General features: G+C 35.6%; 1 protein-coding gene across 2 annotated transcripts; it reads right to left on the bottom strand.

Moving 5' to 3' along the window:
- Positions 1 to 2,032: 2,032 nt before the first annotated feature.
- Positions 2,033 to 23,414, bottom strand: Chsy (Chondroitin sulfate synthase). Of its 2 annotated transcripts, none has more exons than XM_069055625.1 (6): positions 22,379 to 23,414; positions 15,543 to 15,683; positions 8,960 to 9,140; positions 4,738 to 4,895; positions 4,489 to 4,690; positions 2,033 to 3,301 (listed from the first exon to the last, which is right to left on the bottom strand). In XM_069055625.1, exons 1-6 carry the CDS (start codon positions 23,093 to 23,095, stop codon positions 2,340 to 2,342), a joined length of 2,361 nt encoding a protein of 786 aa, XP_068911726.1. In that variant the 5' UTR covers positions 23,096 to 23,414; the 3' UTR covers positions 2,033 to 2,339. The 2 variants fall into 2 exon arrangements, with proteins under 2 accessions (XP_068911726.1, XP_068911727.1); XM_069055626.1 differs by having other exon boundaries at positions 22,400 to 23,411.
- Between the last annotated feature and the right edge of the window lie 281 nt (positions 23,415 to 23,695).

Here is a 23,695-nt window from a genome sequence, read left to right as displayed (position 1 = left end):
GCCACCCCTGAGGACAAAAAAAGGATGAAGGTATTTTATAAGGTCTCATCTTTATCGAAAAAGATGAAATTGGTTTTGATTTGGCTTTAATTTGAAATTTTGTCACAAAAAAAAAGTTTGCGGTCAACGAAAAATTTTTGTAAACAACTCATTTGTTAATGGGGATTAATAATCTCAACTATTAAAGGCACTCACTCGCTACACTCGTTCGTGCTTTAAACAGTTTCGATTATTAATCGCCTTCATTAACAAACTAGTTTATTAAATAACTATAAAGCAACACTGTTTGTTTTAATGTGTTTAGATTCTTTACTTCCACATATGTAGTTGAATTTGCATTACCTTAAAATTTTTATCTTGTGGTTTTAAAATGTACGTAAAATAACTTTGCGTAAATTAAAGCTACTCAACATGCTTGTCAGTAATAAGTATCAGCAATTGAAGATTAAAGTAATTTGACTGAAGAAGTATTTTCATCACTTGTTCAGTTATTATTGTTAATATTTTAATTTGTCAGTTTGAAAGAATTGTGATGTTTCGATTTTTTTCTTTTCAAATAAGAATTTATCTAATATAATTTAAATCCAGTCAGCACTCTGATAACACGATATTATGCAAAGTGATAATTTTATTGTATTAAAAAAAGTACTCGGGTAAGAAGATTAGAAGTATAAGAAATTTAAGAGTAACTCCTCCTGAATTACAAAAGTATGAAAGAAGATTCTTATGTGTAAATGTAGATAGGTAATTAATTACCCCAATTGGTATTGGTGTGATTAGTTTATTTCAACCGTTACAGAACTAAGACTAAGATACCTGCATCCATATGATAAACCGTGCAATAATAATCTTCGGTGAGAATATTCTTATTATTTTGTGAGACAACTTGAATACATTTGCGGTGGTGCTATTTAAGAAACTCGTGCAACATTTTCCATTTTCTTAATCCGTTTTTTTGACTATTCTTATTTAGACTTTTTACAAGCCTTAGATGCAAAAACTAAAGGCTCGTAGTCGTTTAAGTTGCAATAATCATCCCCACATGTGTAACACTTGCCTCCATTGTTTGTGATATCATCGCAATGTTTCTGTGCTATATCTGGAGGAGCACAAAATTTTCCAGTTAGGACGCTGTCATCCTCAATGGGACATCGGGCGTACTTTGGAAACTGGTCCTCTGAAAAGAGAATCTGTTAGTCTGCTGAGCAGAATTTCCGATGTAAATTGTTACCGTCATCGATAACATATGAAACGCAAAGGTGATTTCTACAATCAGCTTCTACTATATATGTAGGTCCGGGATACAGTTTGTTGCAAACGTAACACCGTATGCCTTCGGTGTCTAAAAATGTACAAAATAATGCACTTGTTTGTGACAGCACTGAATTACATCATCTACATACCCTGCAGTATACAGGACGCCAATAATATTGCGATTGCGAGGACAGTCTTCATCGTTTCTTTTCGACCAATGCTTCTTTTTTAAACTTACCTTGAAGATTTCACGCCTTTTGTGTTATTTTGTTATCAAGTGATACTTCAAACTCCAACAGTTTTCAATATCGTTGTATAATAAAGCCTTTAGGTACCTTTTTAGTAGGTACTTAGGTACTTTTTTTTTTAATGATAAAAAATCGCGTCACAAATGTTTGTATTTAAATTAAAAACTGTTCTGAAATGTTACAACGAATGGAAAAATTAACATACCTATTATCAGGTTTTTTTAAAGAATTACTTTTTCAGTTACAATTATGGATACGATAAACATCGTAGTAAACAGATAAACATTTATTTCTTTAAATAAATACAAACAAAATAATTTAAGAATAAAAGTACCGTTCTTCCATCATTTTTTTGTCATCGTTTGTTTTCATATTAAATTTCCATTCACATTCTTTTTATTTTGTTTTTTAAAATAATTTTCACAGTAAAACGTGCATTTCCACATGATTTTCTTTGTTTTTTTCTAAAAACTACTACGTCTTTGTGTTACTAAGGGGTGTTGGTAAATTCTTCAAAAGGAAATAAACAATTAAAAACACATAATTTATTACATCCAGACACGCACTCATTCACACCGACAATATGGCAGTTCATTTTGGCAACTTAAAACAAAGAAATAAATATTCTAAAAATATGTTTAGTGTATTACAGAACTTTCAGCCAAACAAAATGGAGTCGACTGACATCCATCTTACTCTCTAACCTTAATTTCAATAAATTCAGACTTGTCATGTTATGATTGCGGTGAGATTTTCACATAACTCAAAAATCAGGAACTTGATTAAAACAATTTGAAAACAATACAAAGTTGATCACAGTCGAATTCCAAAAAATCATTACCAAGTACCTAAATTCTTAAACAGATACTCGTACTTTTTGTACAACTTCTGGAGCTGTTTGAGCGAGCCTAACATGCTGGCCTGCGTCCCGAGGCACATATTTCTTTGAAAAACATCTAAATTAATATCACAATCGATGGAGTGATACACGTGTATTAAACTAGGATCCACGCTGCGCACGATCTTCAGTTTGGACTTGATGGCTTCGTCGTAGAACGTCACATCCTCGGAACCCCACCCCGAAATCAACAAGTTCAACCCTCCGAGTGTCACGTAGTCACTTTTGTACAAACTGACGATGCCGAAGCCGAACTGGCGCCAAAAACCGTTGTCTTCGTCGACGATTGCGCTGTTGAAGAAGGCGTAGTCGTCGAGGGGGTAGCTCTTGTTCAGCAACTTGGGATTGTAGAGGCTGTACACTATCGGGAAATAAATACTCTTGTCCTTCACCGTGTTCTGTCGGATTCGCAACAGACTCTTCGTGTCGAATACGATGTCCACATCTATGAACAATGTCAGATCGTCGTGGGCCAAGAGCTTGAGGCCGTGCTCTAGGGCTCTAGCTCTCGTGAAAGTCTCGTTGACGGTCACCACGGACACTCCACTACTGCTGTACTTCCTCTGGATGTTCTCTATCAAGACGCTGCTCCTGTTGAAATCTTCCACTTTTTCGGTGTAGAGGATGACGAAAAGGCGCGTCTCTTCGCTTTGTTTGATGCACACTTCTTCGTACATTTTGAGGAATCTCTTGAAAATCTCGTGGCGGCCGCTCAGGGGCAGAATGAAGTTGATGGTCTCTTTCTTGGTCACGTTGTCGGAGTGGAAGATCGGCGGGATTTGTTCGAACGTTGATATGATCTGGTTGACGATCTTTCGGTGGACTGGAACTGCTTGGGTCGACGAGGGTCGTTGGGAAATGTGAGGAAAGTCGAAGTTCTTCACTTCTCGGACGGAGATTCCTGGAATTTTTCAAAAATCAGAAGAATAGCAAAAGCTATGACGAGGGGAAATGGCAAAAGGAGATGAATTCGTAACTGGAGGGTAGAAAAATTCTCAACACGATTGTAAAAGAAGAAAAGAATCATGTTGGTGCGAGGAGATGGGAAGGAAAAATATTTTGGAAAAAGACAGTTGCAGTAGGATATGGTGGAAGGTGAAGCAAAAAAGAAAGATTTGAAGAGTGTTGATGTACAAATGAAATAGAAAAAAGAGTGTGTACTTAAGACCGCACGACAGAAGTGAAAACTTCTATGATGCTCGTTACTGATTTTAAGTAATATGTAGGTACCTATTCTATAAAAAATATATCATTATGGATGATAATACTTGGAGGAATAAGGAGCAAGGTATAAATAATTAATATTATTTAAATCCAATGTAAACATAAAAAATCGTGCAAAATTTGTGAGGTTAGGTTTGGATGTTTAAGTTTTATTTTCTTGACGATGATATTGAACACAACACAAGTTTTCCTAGCAATACTCTGTATTATGATAATTTGTCCATTTTCCTCTTCACATTTTGCTACACAAATTTTTCCAATAGGTGAATTGTTGAAGCCACATAATTGAGAATTACTTACTAAATGCTACATCCATCTGTAAACTTACAATATTTGTCGTGTTTTTATCGTTTATATTATATAAAACTATACAGGGTATTTCACGAGTGATAATGCGCCTGACGGAAAAATAAATTCAACCCACAATACATTTTCAAAAAAAGCCGGACATTTTAATGACAGTAGCCAGCTTTTTTCGCAATTAGAGTATGGGTTGCATTTTAAATTACGTCAGGCTTGTTATCACTCGTGAAACAATCGGAAGGAAAACTATTTTGGAGAAAATACAGTTGCAGTAGAGGATATGGTGGAAGGTGAAGCAAAAAAGAAAGATTTGAAGAGTGTTGATGTGTCAATGAAATAGAAAAATCTTTTGGCAGATTTGGAAGAAATGGCGTGATGGAAAGGACAAAGGAGAAATTCTAAAACTACGTGAGAGGTGAAGGTTAAATTTTGAACACCACCCACACAAAACCTCTTGTTGAAGAAACTTGTTCTTCACTTTTGCACTGACTCAGTGATGAAAACTGTGCTACTGTTTATTGGTAGCTGGTGTCAATGCTAAAAACTCCTCCGACCCTTTACCTGTGAATGTTTGTTGAACGTAAGCATGCCTCCTGACTTGTACAGTCATTTTATGTCCCCTGTACTTCCGGTAAACGAGTAAAAGATCCAAAATTAAATCGACCCCGTGGACAGGATCCAGCCTCCAATACCCATACAAAATCTCTTTGAAATCAATCACTCGCCCCCTTTGTTTGGAGTAGGAATTAATCAGCTCCATTATCTGTAACCAGAAGCTGCATAAAACGCCACCAACGCCGCGCAACTCACGTCTCGGACGACGTCTCCGAGTCCCTCTTTCAAGGACGATCCGATTCTCCTCCTGGGGTTGAGGTCCTTGTACGAGTAGAGACTCTTCGATATGAACTCCCAGTCCAAGACGTCGTCCAAAGTGGTCGGTTTCTGTCTCGTTAAGCTCTGCGGCAAGCCTGCAAGCGCAAACTGTGTCAGATCGGATTTCATTTGTACAGATGTGTCTGGAGGCCATGTGGGCATTGGTATGGTAGACGGTGGTAATGACTCACTTTTGGTCGCAAGCACAAATGTGTTTCTTTGACTGTGTCTGGTTTTGGGTTGTAGGTAGCGTTTCGGGTGTTTGTTTTCTTAATGGGGCTTTGAAACTGACACAAAGTCGTTTGTTTGAAGACAACGAACGTGTGTGCGCTTTATTGGGAGGGCAAACATACGATTGAAATGAGTGTTATGGTCCATTATGTGCAGAGTAAAATGAATCATTTGGGAGGACACAAACAAAAAAACGCAGGCTTAAATTATGGTGACGGCGTGAGTGTGACACAAATTCGGCCGGATATGAATCCTGTAGAAAAAATGTGGGTAATTCTAGACGAGTGGGAAAATTTGAATCAAAACCAGATTTAACAGTTGGCTGTCTTGACGTACAGATGTCAAGTTAATGAAAATTTATATTTATACTTTTAGCTGCAGAAACTCTAAAAACCCTTCTTTTTTTTTAAAGATTTTAGATTTGATTTAGAAATGATACTACGGACACTAGAAGGGCTATTAATGTCATTGTTTTAGAAAGAATTATTTAAAAATTAAATTTACAGAAAAAGCAGAGAAATCAGTCTTGCAAGAATTTTGTGAAGAGAAATTAAAAAGTTTGAGAGAAAGTACTATGTCCATCCAAAAAAAATTTTTTTTAAATGCAGAAAATTCTTCAAATTTGATTTCCAACTCTGATTTTGTTAAATTTTAATTTAATTAAACCCTCTGTTTTTCTAATTATCAAGGAAATGAACCTCCAGTGTTGCAAACCTCTCAAATAAAAAAAAATCTTTCGTTACAACGTAGTTGTCATAATTTATTTTCTATTTGTGCAAACAAACAAAGTCCATTCTGTCTACTAACGTTTCTATTTTTTTTATGGCGATGTTTAAAACAATAGACCATCGAATACGAGCCATTACACGCCCCAACAACAATAGCCAATTATTGAACAAATTCCACTAACGCAATGAATAATTGCACTATGTCCAATCAATTACTTTTTACAACGTAACCCACAACTTTTTAAAAGACACAACCAAAAAATTTGTTTAGAGGATCGATGTAAATGTATAAAGCTCTAATATTTCCTGCCAGTTTAATTTCGGCTCTCTTACGCGATCAAAGTATCCTGTTTTATCAGCAAACAATACAAAAAAAAGCAAACAAAAACAGCAATTGTTACATGACGCAAATCCTTCAAGTTCGAGTTACCTAACATCGAATTATTGGTTTATAAAAGTGAGAAACAAATGAATCATGATCACTAGAGTCGATTACATAAGTAGGTTATATGGTATAACTGTTGTTGGTGCAAGAAGTTGCGGAACAACCTGAAATTCCAGCAGCACGTGGCGGTTAACTTGTTTTAGCAACTGGAGCTCGGACCACTGAGATTCTTACAAAAAAGAATCCCAGCTGCAAAGTAGGACAAATGAGATGTTTTTGACGCATTTTTGAAAACGAGGAATTCTGGAAAGATCAAAATCCTTGGGACTTGTTTATCGACTTCAAATTTCGCTTCCAAAATTCTTTAAAATGTTTTTGAGCCGTGGACAACAATTTTTGACGAATTTTGGAAACGAGGAATTCTACAAACGTCAAATGAAGACTTTTTGTTCGTATGTCTTCTTGGGTCTTGTTTTTGCTTGCAAATTTTTTAAAAATATTTTTGAGACGGACAACAATTTTTGACAAATTTTGGAAACAAGGAAGTCTGCAAAGATAAAATTAAGGCTTCGCATTCGTATTTTTCTTTGCGCCTTCTTTATCAACTTCAAATTTCGCTTCCACAATTTTTTAAAATATTTTTGATAAATTTTGGAAACGAAATCCTGAAAAGATCAAAATAAGACTTTTTGTTCGAATTTTTCCTTGGGTCTTGTTTATTTATCGACTTCATATTTCGCTTCCAAAGTTTTTAAAAACATTTTTGAGGCGTGAACAATTTTTGAGGAATTTTGGAAACGAGGAATTCTACAAACGTCAAATGAAGACTTTTTTGTTCGTATTTTTTCTTGGGTCTTATTTATCGACTTCAGATTTCGCTTCCAGAATTTTAAAAATATTTTTGAGACGTGGACAACGATTTTTGACAAATTTTGAGAAACGAGGAATTCAGAAAAGGTCAAAATAAAACTTTTTGTTCGTATTTTCCCTTGAATCTTATTTATCGACTTCAAATTTCGTTTCCAAAATTCTAAAAAATATTTTTGAGGCGTGGACGACACCAGTTTTTGAAGAATTTTGGAAATGAGGAATTCTACACAGCTCAAATGAAGACTTTTTGTTCGTATTTTTCCTTGAGTCTTGTTTCTCCACTTTAAATCTCACTTCCATATTTTTTTTAAATATTTTTGAGACGTGGACAACAATTTTTGACGAATTTTGGAAACGAGGAATTCTACAAAGCTCAAATTAAGTCTCTTTGTTCATATTTTTCCTTAAGTCTTTTTTATCGACTTCAGATTTCGCTTCTAGAATTTTAAAAATATTTTTGAGACGTGGACAACAATTTTTGAGAAATTTTGGAAACAAGGAAGGCTGCAAAGATCAAATTGGACAACATTTTTTTTTACGAATTTTTGAAAACTGGTAATTCTGAATAGGTCAAATTAAGACTTCTTGTTCGTATTTTTCCTAGTCTTGTTTATCGACTTCAAATTGATGAATTTTAGAAACAAGGAATTCTGAAAAGGTCAAAAAAAGACTTTTTGTTCATATTTTACCTTGGGTCTTGTTTATCGACTTCAGATTTCGCTTCCAGAATTTTAAAAATATTTTTGAGACGTGGACAACAATTTTTGAGAAACGAGGAATTCTGAAAAGGTCAAAATATAACTTTTTGTTCGTATTTTTCCTTGAGTTTGATTTATCGACTTCAAATTTCGTTTCCAAAATTATAAAAAATATTTTTGAGGCGTGGACGACACCAGTTTTTGAAGAATTTTGGAAATGAGGAATTCTACAAAGCTCAAATGAAGACATTTTGTTCGTATTTTTCCTTGAATCTTGTTTCTCTACTTCAAATCTCACTTGCATAATTTTTTTAAATATTTTTGAGACGTGGACAACAATTTTTGACGAATTTTGCAAACCAGGAATTCTACAAAGCTAAAATTAAGTGTCTTTGTTTATATTTTTCCTTAGTTTTGTTTATCAACTTAAAATTTCGTTTCTAAAATTTTGAAAATATTTTTGAGACCTGGACAACAATTTTTGACGTATTTTTGAAAACGAGGAATTCTACAAAGGTTCAATTAAGACATTTTGTTCGTATTTTTTCTCGGGTCTTGTTTATCAACGTCAAATTTCGCTTCCACAATTTTTTAAAATATGTTTGAGCAGTGGACAACAATTTTTGACGAATTTTGGAAACTAGGAATTCTACAAAGGTCAAATGAAGAATTTGTATTGATATTTTTCCTTGAATTTTGTTTATCGACTTCAAATTTCGCTTCCACAATTTTTTAAAATATTTTTGAGCCGTGTACAACAAATTTTGACGAATTTTGGAAACGAGAAATCCTGCAAAGGTCAAATTAAGATTCTTTGTTCATATTTTTCCTTGGGTCTTGTTTATCGACTTCATATTTCGCTTCCACAATTTTTAAATATTTTTTTTGTTCGACAATGTCAGAATTTGAGAATTTTCTCCTATGTGAACGGATTTTGATAAATGTCACAACTTGTCAAAACGGAACGTCAAGCTAATTTAAAGATTTTAAACGATTTGGAGCTTTTAAGGGGCTCGTCGAATAAAAAAAACGTTGTATTCAACTCGTTCGTGTGTAAATTGGGCCTTTTTTGGCACTCGTGGGCCTACGCGTGCCAAAAAAGGCCAAATTTACACACAAACTCGTGAAATAAACTACTATTATCGCTTACGGCATTTTGCCTAAAACAATTTTGGTTTTTTTCTTAAACAATGTCTCGAAAAATTGTTTTTCTCTTCTGCACCATTTTTTCTTTGCAAAAGCCTTACCTAGCAGACTTGTATCTCCCAAATATCCCTCGGACCCCCTCTCCTCCGGGAACAACCTGAGTCCTTCTACCAAACTGACCTCTTGCAGATGGTCGATGCGATATCCTAGCTCAGCCATTGCACTGGCGATGCCCCTGTGCAAGTCGATCGTTTCCTGCTGGTAATTCTGTATCTTGAGGGCCTGAAAGAAATCCAATCAAGAAAAAATTCCGTCTGCGATGGCTCAAGGTGGAACGTGTCGTTTTTTAGGTGTTTTGCTATTGTGAGAGTACAAAGGCGAAGGTTATCGCCGGTTAATGTCAACAAATTAGGTTATTTGTGCGTGTGTGTGTGCATCCAGTTGTGGAGGAAGGAAAGTCCTTAATTTTAACCGAAGTGTATACAGAGACGACCCACTTTGTCGACAGTTTATTTGCGATCGGTGGAAATTTAGTTAAGTTTATGCGGACATGAAGGTTTATAAGCCGAGCTGGGAAAAATCTCGATAGATCGAGTCTTGTTCTTGTGGCAATGCAGATCGGTTTGGTAATGCAAGGATGACGTGCGTCTCGTCGTTATCTAGTAATATGGTATGCGCGTATCGTACGTGTTACCATGACGGATCACACCACACCGTCAAATAGATAAAATGGTAGATGTCTATTAGCGCTTTGGTTGGGAACGACTGTTTGGAAAAAATAAATTGCTTCGCAGCTTTCGCAAATTCCTGTAATTAGTGGATGTGAAGCAACATTGACATCAGTGTTTATAAACTTTAAAGAAATTCGCAGATTTTTCAGTTTTTAAATAAAGAGAACTGGGTTTTTCCTGGTGCGTCAGTTCTTCCGCAACAAATTAACATGTTGCATAATCAACCTACTAAGAAAAAATAGCAATGGATTTTTTTTGTTATTTGATATAAAATAATGAATTTTCTTGTAGTCAAATTTATATAGATTTTACAAAATTATGACATATCTTAAAAAATCGAAAATTTTAAAAATTAGCTCAATTAAGAACAGTTGTTTGTAGTCAAAATGCTCCAGGCTATTAAAAACTTAAAAGTGTCACAAAAAAAGAATTACCAAAAATATGTAAAATTAGTCATTAAAATTATTCTCTTGCAGTCAAATTTTTGTGGATCGTGGAAAATGTCATTTTGACCGTTGTTTATAGCCAAATTCTTTAAAACTGTGCAAAGTTTAAGTGTCTTTAAACAATGTTGCTTGTGGTCAAAATTTTTATGGAAAATGCAAAATTATGACAAATTAAAATAGAAAATAATAAAAATTTCTCAGAATCGTTTGAACTACAAATTGTCATTAAAAACAGCTTTTTGTCAAAATTTTAAGTCCATTAAAAACTCCCTTTGCAGTCAAATTTTTGTAGAATATGGAAATGTCATTTTGATGATTGTTTGTATAGTTGACTCAAGTTGCAACAGCATTTTTTCAATATTTTTGAACCAAATAAAAGCACAACGGGACCAGAAAATCATAGTTTGGATTGAATACTTTCCATATAAGTACAGTTTTAAAGTAATTTCAAATGACTAATGCCATAAAAGTGCTGTTGCAAATGACAAGTGTTTCTTTGCAACTTGAGTCAACAACTATAGTCAAATTCTATAAAACTGTTAATTCGAAAGTGTCTAAAAATTGTTCGTTATGGCTAACATTTTTGTAGAACATACAAAATCAAGACACTAATCACTAATTTAAACATAGAATAAATCAAAATCTTTCAGAATCGTTGAGATTTTAAGTGCCATTAAGAACTCCTCTTTGTAGTCAAATTTTTGTGGAATATGGAAAATATCATTTTGATTGTTGTTCGTAGCCACATCTTTAAAACTGTTAAAATTTCAAGAGTCTTTAAAAACTGTTCATGGTGGTCAAAATTTTTATGGAAAATGGAAAATTATGACACAAAATAATAAAAATTTCTCAGAATCGTTTAGATTACAAATTGCCATTAAGAACAGCTTCTTGTCAAAATTCTAAGGCTATAAAAAACCTCCCTTCGCAGTCAAATTTTTGCAGAATATGGAAATATCATTTTGACTGTTGCTTGTAGTCAAATTGTGTGAAACTGTTAATTCGAAAGTGTCTAATTGTTCGTTATTGTTAAATTTTTTGTAGAACATGCAAAATTAAGACACAAATTTAAATAGAGAACAAATATTTTAAGTGTCATTAAGAACTCCTTTTTGTAGTCAAATTTTTGTGGAGTATCGAAAATATAATTTTGATTGTTGTTTGTAGCCAAGTCTTTAAAACTTCTCTTAGCATTCAAAGTTTTGTGACATGGAAAATTATGACACAAATTTAAACATAAAATAATTAAAATTTGTCAAAATAATTGAGACTTCAATTTGTCATTAGGAACGCATTTTTTCAAAATTTTAAGTTCTATTGAAAATTATGTGCACTTAAAAACTGCAAACTTTTGTAATATGTATTGACAAAATAAAAAAAAAATAAACGCCAAAATTCTATAGCTAAGACTTTCGAGCCTAATATCTCGGTTATTTGCCAACGGCTTTTTATGAAATTTAAAATGCAGATATTTTAGGCCGTGAAGGTTCAATTAGTAATAATAAGATAACCTCAAGTTAAAAAATGTAATTTTAACACATGTTTCCTTTATCGAAAATTATGCGCGGTTATTATTAGATTGTTAAACATTAAAAAATAGGGATCTACACAAACAATTAAGTCAATCACTTGTCTGATTCAACGAAAAGATTAGATTTTGTCGTTAAAAATTTAATGTAAAATTTGAAGGTATTTGAGCGGTTACCTTTTGAAACAATTGATGATTAATTGCCAAGCAACATTTTGTACACCTTTAAAGTATGTCAAAATTGGGGGCGCTTTATTAGAAACGTCAAATTGTGAAAATGTATAGAAAATACTCTAAAAATAGACTACAGCGGCGGAAATTTCAATATTGTTGAAAAAGGAAAAAAATTTTGCCTATGGAGTGTGTCGTAAGAACTTCAATGACACAGTTCGTTTTCTCGTGAAACACTATCCAAATGTAGGCTTTACAAAATGTAAGGTTAAGAGAGTCGTCAATTTATTTGAAGACACAGGAAGCGTACGTGAACTAAATTGCCTTGCTAAAATATCCCGATCGTGTTTTAGTCCTTTATGGAAGAATTAAAGCATCCAGTATAATAAATTACGTCCAAATGTTGTCTTTAACTTTGTAAGTGTTTGTAAGGTTAGCAAGACAAACGTCAAATATGTCACCTGCGCTTCTGCGAAAAGAGATGACCAAAATTCTGAAAAATTGCGCGTTTGTTTCATACACGTCTACGTTTTTGCATTTGCAGCTACGTTTAACACAGTTTTTTGCTTTTTTCTTGCAAACCAGACGTCTTTCAAGGACGAGTTTTTCCCTACAGCATTTTTTATTGACGATCAATTTTTTATGTAAATCTTAATTGATTCAACATTTTAAAAAGGCATGTAAAAATTACGTTTTTAAGACTTGGGTGATTGCATTATTGGGATTTTATTCTTCACCGTCTAAAATATCTGCATTTTAAATTTCACAAAAATCCGCTGGAAAATAACTGAGTTATTAGGCTCGAAAGTCTTAGCTGAGACACAGAAACAGATGTTTTCAGTACTACTGAAAAAATAAATAAAAATGTATGTTTTTGTTCATTTTTTCTCATTTAAAATCGTTGACCAATATGAGCCTGTTAAGCGGTATTATTTCTGCCACAAGTACCCACAGTGGCAAAATTAAGCTCGCAGCACATGGCTTCGCAACGACTTTCCATTCCCAACCAGGCAAATAAATGAAATAATGAAGTAATAAATCATCAAGCTAATTACTTTGAAAAGTACCGATCGCAGTTCTGAATTCCCTCGAACGACCGGGTTCCCGTGCAATTATTGCAAAATTAATGCCACCGGTTTCCTGTCCGACAATATAGAATAATTGTAACATTAATAAAATAAATATAAATTACTCAGTCTAAGTGGAAGAACGGCCATCGCTCGTTTAGAGATGCGAAACTGATTTTCGGACTAGGTATAGGATAAATAAATCATGATCTTTTAAATGATATAATCGCATTTTTTAAACTGACCGGATGAACAAATAACCCTCTTATCAAACGATTTTGACTGACGCGAAAATCCCGCGCACATCTCTAACCCGCTCTGTGAAAGGCGATCAAGATCAATTAAATTTGATTGGAAATAAAGAGTTTACAGCCGATCGTTCCACTCGGATCCGCTCCACCTAATTTCATTACAAAACGACGGGGAGTGCGTCTGAAAACATTAATGGTACTACTGTAGAAAAACACGAGTACCACCATTAGGGTGCAGTGTGAAGAACGGATGCAGTAAATGTCGCGGTTAAATGGGTTTTTAAATTTTAACGGCGACGTCCAGGAGGTACTACCTGATTGATTAGTGTTAACACAACCTAAATCCAGTTAGATCAAATAATCGGATGCTGGCCAAGTATATTACAACAGGAGATTATTTGTTTTGTCTGGAGGTTTCTGTTCCATCGCTTTGCTAATTGACGTTTCCCAAATAGATAGATCAAAGTGCAACAAATAATCTTTGAAAAGTGAAAGGAAATCATTATGAAGAACAGACATAATTTAGAGATTTTATCTCAGGCACCGTTGGCCGAAAAGAAGAAATAAAGACCCTCGTCATGTCGATGGGACAGGTGGGTACTTCCTGGAAAAAATTACAAGATGGTTCGGGTTTCACCGCCATCAAAAAATTATTATTATTTGTGGGGACAAAAACATCGCCCCTTGGTACCACCCGATTTTTGGTGGTACCAGATTTGCAAAAATAGAAGACAGAAAAGTTTTCAGTTGAAGAATAATTTTTAAACGATGCAAGTACCCCCAGTAACAACCAGTACTACGAAAGAGATTATTTGATTTGAAAACATTTCAGTGCTTTAAATTCATAATTGTAGAAGTTGATTCGGTACGTATTGTTTCTGGTACTACCTCTACACAAGTACTCGTAATGTCACTTTGATCGTTTACATTTAAGTTGCATTGTATTTGGTGACTTAAGTAGTTGTGTAAGTGGATCGAGACCCCCGCCACCTCCATGTTTCATTTGCACAGCGGTACGACTGTCATGTACGCTCCCTGTCAAGAAATATGTGCCGGTAATGAGGCGATTGAGGCCTCCAGAGCCTAGATTCTGAACAAATTATGACAATTCACTGTGTCGCAAGCTCTAATTGATGAAGCAACCACATTATTCCAATCGGTGTCAGATACACCAATCTAAGAATAAAAAATAGCGTGTTAAAGCATGTCGTAAGGAGATTTACAGCACATTTAGTCTCGCATGTTTGTGTTCAACACTTATTTAATATCAGTGGTTTTTAAACACTCTTTGAACGTTCGAAGTGTTTATTTAGATAATTTGACGTTCGGTGGTACCGTCAAACATCATTCTTAATAAACTGTTATTAACTACCGTTGTATATTTTTTTTTATGTGGTTACACTCGAAAACGCGTAAACCTGTATTTAAAATAAAACATCGCTACGGAAGTAGTACGAATACGGTTTTTGCGCACTAGATCGTTCCGAAATGTGCAAGTACTAAAATGTCAAGGTCCTAATTATAATTTGTCAATATACGCATTGTTCGATATGTAGTGGTGTAGTTGGAAATTGGGACAGCTCCAACAAAAATGAGTTTACAAAAAGGAGTTAAAGGAGTTTTCTGATGAAGTGCGAATTTTGGAAATGGTGCACTCAAACCAAACAACTAAAAGGAAAAACCTTGATGGGTGTGATCAGGTGACAGCAAACCACGCATCTTGACTTTTGTTGCGGGGAGCCAAAAGAAGTCAAGGTGTCAAATCGGGTCTAGCAAGTGGACGATAATTATTTTGCTCCTGGAAGCTCCGAAAAGTGTCTCGAATGTTCATGACTGGCAGAAAAACTTTCTGGTACTGAGATTCCAATGGAAAAGTCAGTACTTTTTTCAGTTCGGATTATTTTTATACTTCAATTAAAATGTTAATTAAAAACTAAAAAGTGCTCATATTAATTTTCATAATGATCAAAAATAGTGTTAATAAAACTTGTTATAATTCGTAATTACAAAATTAATCAGTGAATAATTAGTTTAATATGATTTTGAATTAGCGTTCCGCAGGCAGAACCGGTCTAGCCTTGTCACTGACGTAGAAGCTCCAACCAATTAATTTTCAATTAAGCTAACTTCAGCAATTAAATCGTAAGCAATTCTTCTTTATTACTGATTGAAGTGTTTCCAGGCCGTAATTTTACGCTTGTAAAAAGAAAAACATTTGTAACTACGGGAAAACTTGCATATTACTAATTTATTTATAGCTGCAAAAAATCTACGCGATTACTTCTGACGCAAGTTTCTTAAATAAAACATAATTTTACTCTCATGAGCTACGTAAAGCATTAGAAACTTGTTTCGACCAAAAACATATTTCAAAAGCTTTTTCAATTCTTTAATGTCACGAATGAAAGCTTTTCATTTTCAATTCGCGCGCTAAATCAGTTGTGCCAACCTTCGCGCCAAAACCCCTACGCCCGCCGCACGGATACCAACCTTGACGTACTTGTCCAGCCTGTACATGTACTGAGGCTGCTTGACTGGATGCAACGTGATTGCACGATGGACTTCCTTCTGCTTCAAATCGCCACTAAACGCTGCTTGGCCACTTTGGTTGTGGTAGAGAATTACTTGCATCTATTAAACAAATAAACAGACATTAACGTTAATACTCAATAAATTCAGGGTCTAAGTCGTTATTGCATCAATTCCGATCTAGATTCGCGTTTAACAAGCGCATCTCTGCGCGGCTGTCGCTAAGAACGACGAAGCCGCTAAGTACTGAAGAGGTGAGGTCGAAACGGGTCGCGACGAAACTGGTCGGTCGGCGGAAGTCAATTAATTGAAGTCATTATCGCGAAAATTGGTTAGTGTATTTGTTTTGACTACTTTTTGTTAACTGTGTCATTATCAGTGTTGTTATTTGGTTTGGTACTATTTTTGGGTAGAAGATATTGATTTGATAACCTTGCATATTTATAGGGTTATGTAGCAAAAAAAAAATTCAACAGTTAAAAACAAAAATAAATTATGACTAAACGAAAAACACTCTAAATGAAAATAAGAACATCAAATATCGAGTGTTCATTTAAATTTCTCCTCAAAGTTGGCGTTGATGAGTCGATTGTGAACGCACCACCCATTACGAATCACGGATCAGATATTTACATCTAACCTCACTTTTTACGTTTGTGTTTTTACTCTGTAGACTGACAAGTGGTGCGTTCACAATCGACTCTTCACGCCAACTCACTATATTTTTAATCAAAAATTGCATTTGTAAAATTTATAAATATATCATTATTCCTCAGCATTCATTACATCAACAGTATGATAAAGACAATTTATTGCGAAAAATAGCATCGTCATTTATGTTCAATAATAACAGTAATGATAATAGTTTGATTGTTAAAAATAGCTAATCATGTGCAATTAATATTCCACAAAATAACTATAATACAAAAATAATAACAATAACGTGTTCATTGGAACAGGTCAATAGAAAGGTAACTGTATGTTTCTATAGTTAGCGCGGCGAACCAGTGGAGGTGTTCACATGATAGTTCGTAGCAACGTCATGAAAAGCCTGATTTATAATGCTTTACCAAATTTGAGCTTTGCGCGGGAAATTTAAATCTTATTACTTTAAGAATGGATGAAAATTACTTCGCGCGGCCTTTAACAAATAGAAAACCATCCTCTGAAAATCACGCCACTTTATTATTCCATTGAGTAGCTGCCCCGACCAGTTTTTCTTTCATATTTTTCAAAAATAAAATTTTCGGAATCTGAACAAAACTAATTTTGGAGCAATACAAAAAACAACAGTTCAAGAGTATCAGAAACATAACCTCAAAACTGGAAATAATAAAATTTCAGTTTTCAGTAATTGTTGTATAATTGTTATGCACTATTATTAATCTAACGACGATGACAACCAAAAACGGTACTAATTAATCTACGACTCGATTTGAGCCTACCACACCTGCTCTTAATGAAAAAGAAATTGAAGGAGAGAGAATGCAACAGGGAGACGAGAGCCGCTGTCAACCTTGAACTTGAGTGATCACCTCCGTCACTCCTACAAAAGCTCGGCCCCATTGTTAAGACTGGCAAAAAGCTGCCAAATCTAATAATAGCCGACTTCTAGGATTTAACCCGATCTTCTGTTTTTACAAGAGGCTGAAATCTCCGCGCCGACACTGACTGATCGACTGTTCTGCTTTCTTTCTTCTTCTGGCAAAACTTCCTGTCGAAAAATCGCCGATTCCACCTCTGCACCGCGACAACGAACCGTTCTAAATTTACGCCCGCCTCTGCACAAACGCTCCAATTGAAAATTAACTACTTAACATCAATCGCTCTCAATTTTAATTGAATCACCTCCGGGATTATTGATTTAACAAATCCGCAAGAATCGGAGCGGAAGCCGCACTGGGACAATCGAATCGGAATCGCGCCACACCGGGTCCGAACGGACCCAATACACCACTTCCGCGGTGCATCTCACGAGAGCCGGTGGTGGTGTTCGTTGTATATACGATGGGTTGTCAGGGTTTGGGTTCACGACCTGCGACTCCGACATCTTCGTTGCCCTCCCTGTTGTCAAGGGGAAGTTTGCAAAACTTTACGAGTTTCTAACGAACAGAAAATACGATGCATTCGAACAATTACACTAACCAGACGCACTATTTTTACTTGCGCTGAGATTTATCGCGTGCAATAAATCGCACGGACCATCACCTGGAGAGAGGGGCCAAGAAAGGCATGCAATAAAATGGATTGATGGGTGTTATTTCAATGCTGCGGGGAGGGTCTCATAATCGAATTTTTTTTATTTGCACAAAGACTGGAGTTATCTCTAAACAAATAAAAGTGTCGATACTCGTTATTGCTGGAAGTGGTGCCAAGAATGAAATTTTTTTGGAGGGAATACACCAAGTGCAACGGAGCAGTTCGGTGTTGCATAATAGACGTAAACATTGCATAAATCTTGTATTGTATTAGTAATGAAGTTATCTACAGTCAGTCCAATGGAGATAGTGATGTTTACTCAATACTTTTATAGCAATTAGAAGGTATGCCAAGGTAGGATGAGACAGGTTTTCGCTTCAATAGTACCAAAATAAAGAAATTTCAATGTACAATGTGTTTGGTCATTTTTGCACATTTAAATAATCATGAACAGTTGACACAACACAAATTTTGGATGAAACACGGAAATGTGTGGGTTGCGTTAATATAAAAAAAACTTGAGGAACTAGTTTTGAATTTGCATCGTGTCTTTTATGATGTATCAGTCAAGAGATTCATGTCGTGTCGCTGTCATTTTCCACGCATATTCGATTGGACACAAATCGGGTGGTAGGACAGAATAATATCAGGTCATAATTTTTTGCTAAAAAAAGAATGTTCATCAGAAAGAATCAGAAAAAATCAAGAAATTTGGAGTTAGCTTCACAGTGAAATTGCATTTGTTGCCAACAAGTTTGACTGCAGTAGAAAGTCGTACTGGTGCAATTTACATAATGAGAACTCTAGTGTGAAGAAGAAATTCTTCACCTGGTTTGACTTCTTGGAAGATTATTTAATTGTCTCGAACTCTGCTTCTTGGAGACGTAACTAACAAGAAGCATTCGAAAACTTTAGGAATTGATTAATCATGTGCAAATATTGGTAAATTGAAGAGTGTTCTGAAGAAAAATATTACAAACAGTTAAAAAAGAAATTCAAATGAGACTAATTAGTATTCAATTGGCCAAATTTTGAATAAAAGGTACAAATGTGTGGGTGGGAGTTGTGTAAAAGAATCGAAGAACAAGTTTCTAGTTTGGAGTGGATATTTCATCAATAAAATCATACAAAATCGATAAAATATTAAACCAATCAATAAAAATATAATTTTGGATGTTGATGTGATGGATTTGGATTTTTGTGATTGACCATAAGATGGTTAAACACATTTAAAAAAATATTGTTTTGATCACCATATTATCGTGAAATTAAAATATAAACTAGTTTTCCAAATTTTTTATTTTCAGAATCACAAAAACCGGATTTTTTCAAATTCTTAAGCACCCGTTGGCCTTTAACAAATAGCAAACTTGATTTTTAATTTAAAAAACGTTATAAATAATGTATCATGCGTTCAAATGAAAACCTGGACTGAGTAGGCGTTGAAAAAGTAAACCATCTTAAATATATTCTCCGAGAATAGGAATCGTTATTCTATTTTTAATGTAAAACATTGCAAAGAAAGAAGAAAAAACAGAAAGAATTTTTGTTTATAAATTTTAGGTTAGCTGTCAACATGCTCTAATTACAACTGTCAGTTTACACTTTAAAAAAGCAAAACAATTGACGGTTTCCTGCTTAGCCTGAACGCCCGATACAAATAACCACTTTGGTCGAGTCACAAGAGTTGTACTGACCGCTCAAATGACCGGATTTATCCCCATTGGAAAACCTTTGGTCCCCTCTGAGCCAAAAATGAGACGAACTATTTAAATTTGCTTTGCAAATTGTCATCTTATTCCTACAACAAACAGATAACACATATCTCGTAATAAAACATGTAACAATGGATTATTTATCAACCGAAATTTGAAATTTGTACTTCGAAAAAAGATAATAGTGCAACCAGAATTTTATCAAGTTTAGGTCGTTCAAATTATCTTATCAATTGACTTATGCTGTTAAGGTAGCATGTATGCTCTCCCGATTTGTCACCGATTGACTCTCTCTAGTCTGGTTTCCAAGGAAATATGTTCCTTCCACTCTAGCTCTAGCATTTTAACTTGTTCTTCAGATTTGTCACTTAATTCCCTCATGATCTGGACCCAATCTATTTTTGTTTTCTTTTTATCGATTTTCTTCTCAGTCATGTTAGTTTAGTCTACTAAGCTAAATATACACACGTTTATTGTTAAAAAGACCTCTGTTTATTATTATTGGTTTATTCTGGACTCATATTCAAGTAAAATTATTTTCGTGTTTACTATCACAATCCAGTGCGTCTGTTGCAGTCTTAAAAATTGAAAAAAAAAATCAAGGGTGCACTATTTTCAGCACCCAAATACCTACATTCATTTTTATGCGTTTTGTGTCGAGTAATTTCCAGAGAAAGCCAGAAAAAATTGATTGTGGAAGTTTTTTTTAATAACGTCAGCATTTTACTAAATTGCTTAATGTGTCAAACTGGTACTGTACACTATTATTTAAACAACTTCCGAGTAATTATGTAAATATACACGAATTAGCATAGGTTAGGAGATAAGTCGCTGAGCAAACTCCGGATTATCTAAATAGTACTATCACACTATAGATAACGACGATAACGGTTTATGAACCTCGAAAGTTGCCAAAAATAAAACTGCGTCTGATAAAGAGAATGTGGGTCAAGAGCTAATGAATTGAGATTTACAGGTGACATTTAGGTGTTTTATCAAGAGATTAGCACGATTGTAACTTTTTTTCGATTAAAATCGTGACACCAATTGCTCAACCTGGTCAATAATTATTATTTAAGTGATGACTCGAAGAAATTGAAATCTTCAAAAAATTATTATCTGACAAGGACACTCTATTATCACTGCAGAGAAATAAAATTGCAACATAAATAGTTATCCCAATGTATTTTGGGTGATTTTGCATTTTTACATTTTTCAAAAAGAGACAAAAAATTGACTCAGAAACGTCAAAAAGCAGTAAAAAATAAGAATTTTGTAATGATATTTTTCATTAGTTACAAAAAAATCAGCGATTTTTTTTTCACTCTTTGCAGCAACAGAGTAACGATTTGCGATTTTGTCACAAGCTGAGTTGTGTAATTTTTTAAATATATTTTTTGCAACAATTATACTGCAAGGACTACTCACTTGAGTCGTGATAATGTCTAGCAGTAATAACTTTGTGTCATATCTGGGTAATAAATTACCAATGCAATGAAAAGGATTTAGATTAAAGTCGTTTTGTGGTTATTTATGAACAGGCGCCAGTCTGCATGTTCTGGGGGCTCCAAATAAAATGTACATCAAAAGAAAATTTTTGGTCCATTTTCTTGTTTACATTTTGAAAAAAAAAACTTTGTTAATACAGACTGTCTATAAAAGAATGTAGGATCGCAGTATACATTTTTTATTTCTTTATGTTATTGTCTTCCCATCGAGTCGCTAACTTAAAAATATGTATGTAAAAAGTACATTTTCTAATTTGCACCTTTTCAAAAAAATTAGACCAATAGCTTCGGACGATAAAATTCTCCAAATTTAAATATGTAATGTGAAATTATGGTGGTACATACTCCAGTTAAAACAACAAAGTTGGGATCATTTCCGGTTAAACCAACATTGATCCACCGATGAGTTATCATTTTTGTTTAACAAACGAAAATTCATTTTGTTTAGTTTACATTGTTATATCCAAGTTTTGAAAAATTATTAAAAAATTATTTCTAACCTTTGCAAAAATGTTTTAGTACCAAAACTTGTTAATCATTACTTTGATTTTTTTTTATCGTTTTCTAATTTTTTGAAGTTAGTACCCTTTGGTACTTCGAATTTGTATTTTTGAAAACCCTAACTACAAAATAATGAATTAACTCTAAAAAAGCGCTTGCCGGTACTGTTTTCTCAATTTGGTTGTTGGTCGTAAAATTTTATGGTACTTTAAGTTAAAGATCTTGCGGAGCTTATAAATCCTAGTTTACCACTAGTAGGTAATATTTTAAGAAGGGTTGTATTGTACATTTTGCAAATTTGCATTGTACAGTCACGGCCACGGAATTTCGTCAGTCGTTGTCATTCAACTGACATTAGTTGTAAAACAGGTTTTATATATTTCTAACCCCACATTAGAATTTTTGACATGGATGTCAAAATCGTTACTTTTGGCATTTTGATTTTTATTGTGCGTGACAGAATTTCTATCACAAATATTTTGAATGTCAGTCATAATGACAATAAAGCTTAGGCTACACAAGTTTTTTCGAATTGACAGTAAAATAACTGACGAAATTCCGTGGCCGTAACTGTACAAGCCAGTTCCCAACCTTTTCAAACCCAACCATTATGCCCGTTAATCGCTCATAATATGCAATACAATTTTACAACCTACAACGATTTTGAGAAAACAGTACTCTACACCCTACCTCCATTTGGACTTCACTGAGATTATACGAAAAAAAATTGAAAAACCTGATTTCGGTGGTGAAAAAGAAGTAAAAATGTCCGATTCGTTGGAAAAAGTAATGTGCAACACCGACCTGTAGTGCACCGAAAAAAAGAACATCCAAGAACCCCATCCCGTGAGCACCAAAACTACACCAATCTTGCCTCACAATCGCAGTCACTCGCCTCGTAGGACCAAGTGCAGGAGATCCCGGCGAACCTTCTGACGCAGCGTCCCAACTCGACATCCTCATGGGTGGTGTACAGATTGGCCAGACACTCGTCGACGTACGGCGCCATCCTCTTGAGCGTCTCCCTGCTGAAGATGACCCCAGGTCCCCCCATGCAGAAGTTCTCGTCGCTCTCCAACGACAACATGCCGAACTCTTCGGTGTTGCCGCGGCCCGTCTGTCCTATGAACCACGGCTTCTTGCTGTCGATGGAGCGCAGCAGCTCCTCCAGGCGGTCGGTCCTGACGTAGACGTCGTCGTCGGCCCGCAAGAACCACTCGTATTGGTCGATGTAGTGGTCGTACATGTGCTTCAGCATCATGAACGACTTCTTCTGCGGGGGGTAGGTGTCGTCCACTCCCGGGAGCGCCACCAAGGGGACGTCTTCGCTGTACGAATCTTCCGAGCTGAAGAACATCACCTTCCCGGGCACTCTCCTCCCCCAGGTGTCGTAGACGGCTTTGGCGCGGCTGTCCAGGTAGCGCGCGGCGGTCATCACCCCCACGAAGACCAGGTTGTGCGCGGGGGCGGCTGGCGCGACTCTGGGGGCAGGCTTCGGCTGCTTGCACTCCTCCCGGCTGGAGAACTGCGAGATGAGGACCCCGAGGAGCACGCCGAAGACGACTTTGGTCAGCTTTTTCCTTCTTGCCATTGCGCACCGGTGCTAAGTCCCATCGTTTGGTTTTGGCATCGGCTGAAACGTCACTAGCACTATCACCGGGTCAGTGGGGACCACCACGTTGATCGATCATACTTCGATCGCGCTTATCTTATCTATATTTATTCAATTAATTCGGTTTTCTGAGTAATTGAAACCGAACATGTGCACTACGGGGGCGACCTAGTCGCATCCTTGAACCCGATCGAACACTGAGCACGCCAGCGGTCCTCTCTCGGTCCCCGGCCTCGCGGTACTGACTACCACGCCGCTGGTGAGGAGCTGTGTCGTCACTCGCCTGTTTCTGTCTGGTCGTACCGCGGCGGCGGGTTGGATGGCCTTGTTGCACCGACTTCCGCTGGGTTTATTGCAAAATTGCCAAAATACGAGGAAGGGAAGTGGAAACGAGTTCGCACGCCCACAACTCTTCTCAATTCGAGATTATCTAAGTGGTACCCAATTCTGCGGACTCCTTCCGGGGGGTCGGGCCGAATAGGCCTGACCTTCGCCTCTTTCAACTTCTGATCCCATTATCTTTCAAACTTCAACATTTCGTAACATCGACGGATCTTTATTGAGGAACCTCCAATGAAA

Source organism: Tenebrio molitor, chromosome 8, assembly GCF_963966145.1.
Source record: "Tenebrio molitor chromosome 8, icTenMoli1.1, whole genome shotgun sequence".
Classification (NCBI taxonomy): Eukaryota; Metazoa; Arthropoda; class Insecta; order Coleoptera; family Tenebrionidae; genus Tenebrio; species Tenebrio molitor.
Note: the sequence above shows the minus strand (reverse complement) of the source record. Positions and strands in the feature narration are given on the sequence as shown.

What these genes read in the sequence shown, in the direction of transcription:
- Chsy (XM_069055625.1), bottom strand. Translation starts at nt 23,095, where the DNA reads ATGGCAAGAAGGAAAAAGCTGACCAAAGTCGTCTTCGGCGTGCTCCTC. An exon ending in CGAGTGACTGCGATTGTGAG is followed by an intron (nt 15,684 to 22,378) that starts GCAAGATTGGTG and finishes TTTGTTTAATAG; the next exon opens with ATGCAAGTAATTCTCTACCA. An exon ending in GGCTGGACAAGTACGTCAAG is followed by an intron (nt 9,141 to 15,542) that starts GTTGGTATCCGT and finishes GATTTCTTTCAG; the next exon opens with GCCCTCAAGATACAGAATTA.